Raw genomic sequence first — 11,544 nt, forward strand, 5'->3', positions numbered from 1 at the left:
TCAAAGTGTATTTTCTTAGTCCAAGTAAAGTGACACAGGATGGTCACAGTGTCATAAAGTGTATTTTCTACAAGTTGTTTAAAATATGATAGAGAGAGAGAGAGAAAGAGTGAGAGACCTGAACCTACATTTTAGACAATAGCACAGATTCAAAGAACGAAACATTATACCGTTATATTTACATGTTCTTGGTTAGTTCAAATGATTAATATCTAAATTCAAACAAATGTCAGTTCCTCAGAGTACTGTGACACTTTGGGAACTAAATATTGCATTGCAATGTATGGAATTATCAGGAGCAGACCTGGGTACAAATACATGCGTATTTATATTTTAAATACTTATTTTGTGTGTGAATATGAGTTATGTGGTCAAAATTTGCTACCTCTTTTAAGATTTCCTAAAAATAGCCTACTTGTAACTGTAACGGTTTTCTTCCAGGGGTGAAGGAGAGGACCAAAGTGCAGCGCGGCTAGTGTTAAACATGTTTAATAAAGAACAAGTAAAACACTACAAACAACAATACAAAATAACAAATGTGCAAAAACCGACACAGACCTATCTGGTGCAGACAATCCCAGAGACAGGAAACAAACACCCACAAAATCCCAACACAAAACAAGCCTCCTATATATGATTCTCAATCAGGGACAACGATTACCATCTGCCTCTGATTGAGAACCATATTAGGCTGGACATAGAAACAGACAAACTAGACACACAACATAGAATTCCCACCCAGCTCACGTCCTGACCAACTAAACACATACAAAACAACAGAAAACAGGTCAGGAACGTGACAGTAACGGCTGTTGGTGGAAGAAGGAGTGGACCAAAACGCAGCGTAGTAAGTGTCCATGTTAATATTTATTTTAACTCAGAACACTAAAACAAAATAACAAAATTAGACCAACACGAAACAGTTCTGTCTGGTGCAGACACAGAGACAGAAAACAACCCACAAACACAGGTGGGAACAGGCTACCTAAGTATGGTTCTCAATCAGAGACAACGATAGACAGCTGCCTCTGATTGGGAACCATACCAGGCCAAACACATAGAAATACAAAAAAATACAAAGAACATAGAACACCAGACATAGAATGCTCACCCAAACTCACGCCCTGACCAACCAAAATAGAGACATAAAAAGGATCTCCAAGGTCAGGGCGTGACACTACTATCTGAAAACAATTTTCAAATATTGTTTCCAAACACATTCTTCCAAATACCCTAGGAACAAACAGAAAGTGGGTTCAAATGCATAGAGTATTTAAATATTTAAATATTTAAATATTTCAAATGCAGAAAAATGCTTTTGAAGTGTATTCCCAAATACATTCCAATATTCAACTACTTGTATTTTCAAGTAAATACTTACTTCGAAATGTCTTTGAAAGTTATTGAAATACCCCAGATTTGAACATGGGTCTGATTAGGAAACAATTTTTTGGTTGTAAGAGCAATCATCCTCAATTCATTGTTTTTTTTTTATTTCGGGCTATATGGGCTATAATGGAGTAGTATTGTAGGCTAGAATGAGTACTATAACATTATAAGCCATAGAATGTGTTCTTAAGCTCTCAAAATGTTTTAGTTTCAACAACCTGTAAGTTCTGTGGCAGCGATTTCAGTTAAGAATGTTGAAGACTGCATTCCATCTTTGAAATGAATGGGGATACAACAAGCGTTATAGTGTATAAAGTATGAATGGTAGCAAAAATCTGTGTTGAAGAAATCTAAGTTGAGTCAGTCTGCAAATTTCAGCATTTGGTTGGTATTTGTAGTTTAAATGTTTCAAGAGCAGTGACTGGATTTGTATTTGGGCGAAATTCAATATGATTAAATCATCCTGTTAAAATGTTCTAAGATATCATAATTAAACAATGTGCGATCTAGGACTATTGTTAACAAAGAAGTGGATGCACTAGTTTGTGTGTGTGTGTGTGTGTGTGTGTGTGTGTGTGTGTGTGTGTGTGTGTGTGTGTGTGTGTGTGTGTGTGTGTGTGTGTGTGTGTGTGTGTGTGTGTGTGTGTGTGTGTGTGTTTTCACTCCAGGTCAATGGGTGGCAGTAACATTCACTAGGTTAACTCAACTACAGTAACTGAAGAAGCCGCATTAAAAAACACATTCTCAATCAAGGAAGTCACAATAGGAGCTGTTAATCTTGCGTTTATGGTCATGTCGCAGCAGTGTGTAGGAAGTAGGTGAGTAGTAGATTTGTGCCAGCACAGAGGGATAGGCCAACGAGTGATTTATGCTTCAGTAAGGTTGGCTTCTTAGCGTTCATATCAATGGTTATCAACTGTACTGCAGAAATGTAACGTAAATCACAGAAAATAGATGTTGTGGTGGCAGCTGCAGCGATGTATTTGGCTATACGAAATTTGACTTCAGAAGAGTTACAGGGTGTGTTGAGGGGTGGTGTCCCGTCCTCCCAGGCCGTTGGCATGGTGCACGAGCAGATAGGGTCAAAGTAGTGGAATGGGGCAGTGTGTTTTTAATGAGTGTAGGTGGTGGTGTCTAGGGCTATATTTCACTTTCTTAGAGGAAGAGGACTAATGATGGTAATAATATTTTAAAAATATATTAACGCACCGTGCAACGATTATCAAGATTTTACTGAGTTACAGTTCATATAAGGAAATCAGTCAATTGAATTAGGCCCTAATCTATGGATTTCACATGACTGGGGATTCAGATATTGTCACGCCCTGACCGTAGAGAGCTTTTTATGTCTCTATTTTGGTTTGGTCAGGGTGTGATTTGGGTGGGCATTCTATGTTATTTTTTCTATGTTTTGTATTTCTTTGTTTTGGCCGGTATGGTTCTCAATCAGGGACAGCTGTCTATCGTTGTCTCTGATTGGGAACCATACTTAGGTAGCTTTTTCCCACATGGTTTTTGTGGGTAGTTAATTTCTGTTTAGTGTTTTCACCTTACAGGACTGTTTCGGTTATTTTCTTGTTTATTTTTGTTATAGTGTTCAGTTTGAATAAAACAAGCATGAACACTTACCACGCTGCGCTTTGGTCCGATGATTCCTCTTCTTCAGACGACGAATACCGTTACAGATATGCATCTGTTGGTCACAGATACGCCATGGGCGTGGATCAGAGAACCAGTCAGTATCTGTTGTGACCACAATTTGCCTCATGCAGCGCAACACATCTCATTCGCATCGAGTTGATCAGGATATTGATTGTGGCCTGTGGAATGTTGTCCAACTCCTCTTCAATGGCTGTGTGAAGTTCCGCTTCCAGGAATTGTGTACTGCTCCTTGTGACATGGGGCCGTGCAGTGTGATGCTGTGATGATTGTGATGATGAGGTGATGGCGGCAGATGAATGGCATGATAATACTGGTGGAAAAGCTACCCAATTGTCATACTTGAGTAAAAGTAAAGATACCTTAATAGAAAATGACTCAAGTAAAAGTGAGTCACCCAGTAAAATACTACTTGAGTAAAAGTCTAAAAGTAGTTGGTTTTAAATATACTTAAGTATCAAAAGTAAATGTAATTGCTAAAATATACTTAATTATCAAAAGTAAAAGTACAAATAATTTCAAATTCCTTATAATAAGCATACCAGATGGCACTGTTCTTGTTATTTTTATTTACCGGAAAGCCAGGGCACACTCCTACACTCAGACATAATTTACAAATTAAGTGTGTTAAGTGAGTCCGCCAGATCAGAGCGGTAGGGATGACCAGTGAGGACTGCAAAGATAGCCTGCAGAGTTCTGTCTTACTATCCAGGTCTGTACCCAAACAATTTGAGCTTCTACTTCTAAAAATTCACCTTTCCAGAAACACGTAACTAACTCGCCCTCCAAATACACCTCTGCTGTTTTCAATCAAGATCTCAGCGATCACTGCCTCATTGCCTGCATCCGTAATGGGTCTGCGATCAAACGACCACCCCTCATCACTGTCAAACGCTCCCTAAAACACTTCTGCGAGCAGGCCTTTCTAATCAACCTGGCCCGGGTTTCCTGGAATGACATTGACCTCATCCCGTCAGTAGAGGATGCCTGGTTATTCTTTAAAAGTGCCTTCCTCACCATCTTAAACAAGCATGCTCCATTCCATTTTTTTTTAAACAAGAATAGATATAGTCCTTGGTTCACTCCAGACCTGTCTGCCCTTGACCAGCACAAAAACATCCTGTGGCGTTGTGCATTAGCATCAAATAGCCCCTGTGATATGCAACTTTTCAGGGAAGTTAGGAACCAATATACACAGGCAGTTAGGAAAGCTAAGGCTAGCTTTTTCAAACAGAAGTTTGCATCCTGTAGTACAAACTCAAAAAAGTTCTGGGACACTGTAAAGTCCATGGAGAATAAGAGCACCTCCTCCCAGCTGCCCACTGCTCTGAGGCTAGGAAACACTGTTACCACCGATATATCCACTATAATTGAGAATTTCAATAAGCATTTCTCTACGGCTGGCCATGCTTTCCACCTGGCTACCCCTACCCCGGTCAACTGCCCGGCACACTCCAGAGCAACCCGCCCAAGCCCCCACCATTTCTCCTTCACCCAAAATCAGATAGCTGATGTTCTGAAAGAGCTGCAAAATCTGGACCCCTACAAATCAGCCGGGCTAGACAATCTGGACCCTCTCTTTCTAAAATTATCTGCCAAAATTGTTGCAACCACTATTACTAGCCTGTTCAACCTTTCTTTCGTATCGTCTGAGATTCCCAAAGATTGGAAAGCTGCCGCGGTCATCCCCCTCTTCAAAGGGAGTGACACTCTAGACCCAAACTGCTACAGACCTATATCTATCCTACCCTGTCTTTCTAAGGTCTTCGAAAGCCAAGCTAACAAACAGATTACCGACCATTTCGAATCTCACCGTACCTTCTCCGCTATGCAATCTGGTTTCAGAGCTGGTCACGGGTGCACCTCAGCCACGCTCAAGGTCCTAAATGATATCATAACCGCCATCGATAAGAGACATTACTGTGCAGCCGTATTCATCGACCTGGCCAAGGCTTTCGGCTCTGTCAATCACCACATTCTTATTGGCAGACTCGACAGCCTTGGTTTCTCAAATGATTGCCTCGCCTGGTTTACCAACTACTTCTCTGATAGAGTTCAGTGTGTCAAATCGGAGGGCCTGTTGTCCGGACCTCTGGCAGTCTCTATGGGGGTGCCACAGGGTTAAATTCTCGGGCCGACTCTCTTCTCTGTATACATTAATTATGTCGCTCTTGCTGCTGGTGATTCTCTGATCCACCTCTACGCAGACGACACCATTCTGTATTCTTCTGGCCCTTCTTTGGACACTGTGTTAACTAACCTCCAGACGAGCTTCAATGCCATACAACTCTCCTTCCGTGGCCTCCAACTGCAAGTAAAACTAAATGCATGCTATTCAATCGATCACTGCCCGCACCTGCCCGCCCGTCCAGCATCACTACTCTGGACGGCTCTGACTTAGAATACGTGGACAACTACAAATACCTAGGTGTCTGGTTAGACTGTAACCTCTCCTTCCAGACTCACATTAAGCATCTCCAATCCAAAATTAAATCTAGAATCGGCTTCCTATATCGCAACAAAGCATCCTTCATTCACGCTGCCAAACTTACCCTCGTAAAACTGACCATCCTACCGATCCTCGACTTCGGCGATGTCATCTATAAAATAGCCTCCAACACTCTACTCAACAAATTGGATGCAGTCTATCACAGTGCCATCCGTTTTGTCACCAAAGCCCCATAAAGCCCCAAACCCACCACTGCAACCTGTACTCTCTCGTTGGTTGGCCCTCGCTTCATACTCGTCGCCAAACCCACTGGCTACAGGTTATCTACAAGTCTCTGCTAGGTAAAGCCCCGCCTTATCTCAGCTCACTGTTCACCATAGCAGCACCCACTAGTAGCACGCGCTCCAGCAGGTATATCTCACTGGTCACCCCCAAAGCCAATTCCTCATTTGGTCGCCTTTCCTTCCAGTTCTCTGCTGCCAATGACTGGAAAGAACTGCAAAAATCTCTGAAGCTGGGGATTCATATCTCCCTCACTAGCTTTAAGCACCAGCTGTCAGAGCAGCTCACAGATCACTGCAACTGCACATATCCCATCTGTAAACAGCCCATCTATCTACCTCATCCCCATACTGTATTTATTTATCTTGCTCCTTTGCACCCCAGTATCTCTACTTGCACATTCATCTTCTGCACATCTACCATTCCAGTGTTTAATTGCTATATTGTAATTACTTCGCCACCATGGCCTATTTATTGCCTTAACTCCCTTATCTTACCTCATTTGCACTCACTGTATATAGACTTTTTGTTTTCTTTTTTTATTGACTGTATGTTCTGTTTATTCCATGTGTAACTCTGTTGTTGTATGTGTCGAATTGCTATGCTTTATCTTGGCCAGGTCGCAGTTGTAAATGAGAATTTGTTCTCAACTAGCCTACCTGGTTAAATAAAGGTGAAATAAAAAAATTCTGCATTCAAAATGTAACGAGTAATTTTGGGTGTCAGGGAAAATGTATGAAAGTACATTTCTTTAGAAATGTAGTTGAGTAATAATATAAATAGTAAAGTACAGATACCCCCCCCAAAACTACTTAAGTAATACTTTAAAGTATTTTTACTTAAGTACTTTACACCACTGCGACAATGGGCCTCAGGATCTCATCACGGTACCTCTGTGCATCGAAATTGCAATCGATAAAATGCAATTGCTTGAGCCTGTCCATACCATAACCCCACCGCCACCGTGGTGCACTCTGTTAACAACATCCACAAACCCCTCACACACACGACGCCATACACATGGTCTGCAGTTGTGAGGCCGGTTGGACATACTGCCAAATTCTCTAAAACGATGTTGGAGGCGACTTATGGTAGAGAAATTAACTTTCAATTATCTGGCAACAACTCTGGTGGACATTCCCGCAGTCAGCATGCCAATTGCACACTCCCTCAACTTGAGACATTTGTGGCATGTTTTGTGTGACAAAACTGCACATTTTAGAGTGGCCTTTTATTTCCCCCAGCACAAGGTGCACCGGTGTATTGAGCATGTTGTTTAATCAGCTTATTGATATGCGATGCCTGTCAGGTGGATGGAATGTCTTGGCAAAGGAGAAACCCCTCCTCTGTTCACTAACAGGGATTTAAACAAATGTGTGCACAAAATTTGAGAAACTTTTTGTGCTTATGGAACATTTCTGGGATCTTTTATTTCAGCTCATGAAACATGGGGACCGACACTTTACATGTTGCATATATATTTGTATCAGAATAGATAGGCCGTGACTGGCCTCACACTCCAGTACAATAGGTGGCGGTGTATACACCTAAAAGTTGGATGCGATCCGTCAACCAAATCCCGAAGAAGATGACGAAGAAGAAGAAGAAGCAGCTGTTTATCTTCAGTCAGCACCGTTCGTATGTACCTCAATAGTCAGCACAGGATTTAAGTGGTTTTCAGCATGAAATGGCAATGAGTCAGTTTCCCTTCTGCGTAATAGCCTGGAAACGCTAAAGATTCGGTGTTGCACGTCTGGACCAAAGCCTCCGGTTGTTTTCGTCGCTGTTCTGGTGCAGAAGGATATGGTTTTCTCATCGTCCCAGCAAGTGGTGGTCGCATTTACGGCGGTGTTGTTTGCGTTTGTGGTGTTCCCTAGAATGTTCGGCGTAGGGTCCGGAGCGAAGGAAACAAGAGGTTTTGATGCACGCTACAACAGAAAAGGTAGCATGAATTTTAAAATAGTATTTGAATTGGCAATGTGACTGTACCGTCATATTGTGTAGGCCTATGCAATGTTTTGCTCCTGCCATGGTATATTTGTCTAGTAGCCTAACGTTTTACTATGTTCAACATTGTCAAACTTATTTAAAACAAGATATCTGTCTGTTTGCAAAAGTGTGCAACATCGTAGCCTCTTAAGCCTTTAGCAATAAGACAACTGTCATGAATAGGCCTGTTCATCACCATCGTCTTCAAATTCTCTCATGTTATTTCTCAGCGGGTCCGGGACCAGGACCAGGTGCAGTGAGAGGGCAGCCGGTCAACAAGAACACGGCTGGCTCCATGAACAAAGCTCAGACCCTGGAGAACATGCAGCAGATGAAGGTGCTGATGGAGCAGGAGATGAAGGGTGACAAATACAAAACCAACAGCAACAAGGGCTACGTGTTCACGCTGATGCCGCTCTACGCCGTCGGAGTCGGCCTCTTTGCAGCGTACAAATTTCTGAAGGTATAGAATGGAGCAGGAATTCCACCATTGAAAAATGTTGTTGCGGTGATGATGGGGTTGCTGGGGGATATCTAAACATGCATGCGTGCACAGCCTACACACAGACACACAGACAGACGGAGAGAGAGCGGATTGGAGTAAAGTTGATTGCTAATCAGAGCAAACGTGATTGTGTGAACTATGGTAATACTGGCAGTCTGAGCCTGAGTGGACTAAACACACATACAGCTCAGACTGTTGATATCTCCCTTCTATCTCTAAGATCAAGTCTGCAGATGACTCCCAAGCCCAAAAGAACAAGGATGCCAAAGGTCCCAAGAAGTCGGAGGAGACAGGTGTGTTCTGTGTCCATGTGGTGTGCCACAACGGTCTGTTTGCATACCTTTGTTTATCTTACCCATCATGCAGATGCTTTTTTTACATGGTTTTACATGGTGGTGGCTTTGTCTCTTTCCATAGAGAATCAGCTGTTTGTTTTACATGGTGGCTTTGTCTCTTTCCATAGAGAATCAGCTTACAGAGCTGGAGCAGCGGCTAGCGCAAACAGAGAAGATGCTCAACTCCATTCTCACCCAACTGGACCCATTGACAAGTTGGTAAGTAAGCCAACTGACCCATAAACCACGGAGCTCCGGTTTGTCGTCTTTTTCGGTGTAAATATTGCTCTGTAAATAATACCCCATGTAATTAAATACATGTCTGTCGTGATTAAGACCAGTTTATCCTGACCAGGTAGTTACAGCAGTTATTAGGGGACGTTGCATGGTCTTGATAAACTGTTGACACTATTGACCCTGCTGAATCTAAGAGCGTTTATGGAAATGGGACTCTGAGTGGGGTGTGTTGACCAGGCACTAAATGGGAGATGGGGATGTTTTACCGACGCACATTTCTGTATCAATTGGGTGTTGGGTGAAGTGGCCCCTAGGGCCAAGACCTTGAGTTTTGAGTCTCAGTTTCGCATTTCCCAACACTAATGGGTAAGGTTAGGATTGGGGAAGCTGATCCTAGATCTGTACCTAGAGAAACTTCACCCCGGAGCTATGAACTGAACCTACGAAGGGCAACCGGTCAGGGACTGCGTTTCTCAGAGTTCTGTCCTCAGTGACCCTGCTCTCTCCTGGCCATTTCACTCCTCTCCAGTGTCAAGTCTGTGGCCCAGGAACAGAAGAACGAGATCATGTCCCAGCTCCAGTCCATCCGCCACCTGATGAAGAAGAGAGGCATGGACTGTCCACCCCTTAACATTGAAGGTATGTGGCCCCACCTCCTGCTGGGACATGTTCATTAGGCACCAAATGGAAGAACACAGACAAATAGGGACTACTTTGGGTTTCATTTATCAAAGGTGCATACGCACACAAAAAAGACTAAACCTTACGTTCTGCAAGTTTTCCTGCTATGGTTGGTATTTATCATATTTGAACTTGATAGGAAAGTGTGTGTATCTTCACACACATCTCAGAATCTGCCTACACACAACTTCTTGTGGTTGAAGAATTGTATCGTAAACAAATATTGTTTTGTGGAAGCTGCGTTGCTTGGTGACACCGGAATTACTGTAATTACTAACAATGCTGATAAACACAAAGCGTAAATGATAAAACAGATTTTCCGTTGGTAAGGAGATCGCTGGGCTTGTATATTTATTATGCAAATCAATCATATTGCAGGACATTGTCCTTTTCTGACATGAATGGTTTATTCCTGCTACTATATGACAAATAATTACCATTCAATAGTTCAAGCTACCTGACAGGAAATAGACCGTCAGCCTAGGCTATTTCAAGTATTTAACAGTAGGCTATGGGGTAGAGTATTACCGTGCAGGAGTGTGACCTTATAACACATTTAATTTCAGAGCCTATACCAAGGCAGGAGATAGAAACACAATCTATTGATGAACAAAATATTGAGCAACAGTTGGTCTTTTGTTTTGAAGCGGTGTGGGCTGTAGCACTTAGTTTAACATTTCTCAAATAGACCGTCAATCTTGCAGAATTCGCAGCCAGAGTTTGGGTCTCGGATGTTTAGTTTGAAAAAGTCACTGTAAAAAGATTAAAACATTCTGCCAACACCCACAATTTGTTGGGTACGCAGATTCTAGGATCTCCACGTGCCCAGAATTTAGTTTGAAATTCAGCACAATTGATAAATGAGGCCCCTGGATAAAAGTAAACTATTTTGTTTTCCGTTGCAACAAAAAAAGACACTTTTAAAATGTTTTCTGTTGTGTTCCCTATTTTATATTACTGTGGTTTTCTTGGTATGGTATCCAAAATGGGCCAGGTTGGAGCACCTCTCTCCTGAATGGTTTGGCATTCAACTCCAAAAAGTAACTTTCTGACTATTATTATTATTTTTTTACTGTGAACAAACATGTATGGAAAGTTTTTTTGGGGGGGGGGGCAAAATTAAATTAACTTTATTTGTCATGGGGGAAATGAGTTGGGCAGCAAGAGTCACACACCCCATCATACATGATCCACATGAGTAGTATTGACATCATGACTCAAACACACCCATCCTGAAATGGGGTGTCTATTTGCGGTGGCGCACGGTCGCAACTTTTGCCCTTTTCCGTCTTTCAGAGCCGCGGTGCGAGAGGAACCTGGATGACCTCATCGAGTCTCTGGCAGCCCACGGCGACACCTCGCCAGAGGTGGTCGCTCCTGCGGAAGACGATCAAAGTGGTGTCGTGAAAGAGGAGGAGCCAGTCCACCTCCAGCAGCACCGCCCTGAATCCAAGGATGAGTACTCGGCAACCGACGCTGAGGAGGAGGACATGCCCTCCTTGGATGATTCTTGTGAGACCAACATTGAGGACATAGGCCTAGCCCAGAGCATTCCAGAAGAAATGCCTTCAACTGGGCTCAGACGACGCAACAGGCTGGAATGAACAGAAAAAAGGGCTTGTTTTAAACTGTACATGAATAAAGCCATGTATTTTCTCATTCTTAATAGCACTACTGCAATCTGTTCAATAATGCTCTTGCTTTTGGCTCGCAGTTGAATAAGAAAGGGCAGCTATCAATGTGAAAGGATTTTGTCCAAGGTTGTGTGTGATGAAGGTGATTTTTCTGTGCCATCCCTTAAAGCATAGCAGATCCCTGGCTAGGCCTATGTGTAGGGTTAGTGCTTACTCCTGACAAATAAAATCCCCAGAAGCCTAACTCCATATAACCTTTGACTTAGGTCTGGAGGTTTTCCTTGTCACCTGAGTTTTCCATCCTTGAAACAAACGTTAGTATGTAAGGCACCTGTAAATGTGTTTTCATCACGTGACTGCTGCTTGGAAACCCTGTACATCTCA

The 11,544-nt window shown here is 42.6% G+C and overlaps 1 protein-coding gene across 1 annotated transcript; it reads left to right on the top strand.

Moving 5' to 3' along the window:
- Positions 1 to 7,369: 7,369 nt before the first annotated feature.
- Positions 7,370 to 11,192, top strand: LOC120050133. Its single transcript, XM_038996787.1, has 6 exons — positions 7,370 to 7,721; positions 7,999 to 8,231; positions 8,494 to 8,566; positions 8,737 to 8,827; positions 9,375 to 9,484; positions 10,823 to 11,192. The coding sequence occupies exons 1-6, from the start codon at positions 7,583 to 7,585 to the stop codon at positions 11,128 to 11,130; spliced, it is 954 nt and encodes a 317-aa protein (XP_038852715.1). The 5' UTR covers positions 7,370 to 7,582; the 3' UTR covers positions 11,131 to 11,192.
- The last annotated feature ends 352 nt before the right edge of the window (positions 11,193 to 11,544 follow it).

The sequence above is a fragment of the Salvelinus namaycush genome, chromosome 6 (genome assembly GCF_016432855.1).
Source record: "Salvelinus namaycush isolate Seneca chromosome 6, SaNama_1.0, whole genome shotgun sequence".
NCBI classification, from domain to species: Eukaryota; Metazoa; Chordata; class Actinopteri; order Salmoniformes; family Salmonidae; genus Salvelinus; species Salvelinus namaycush.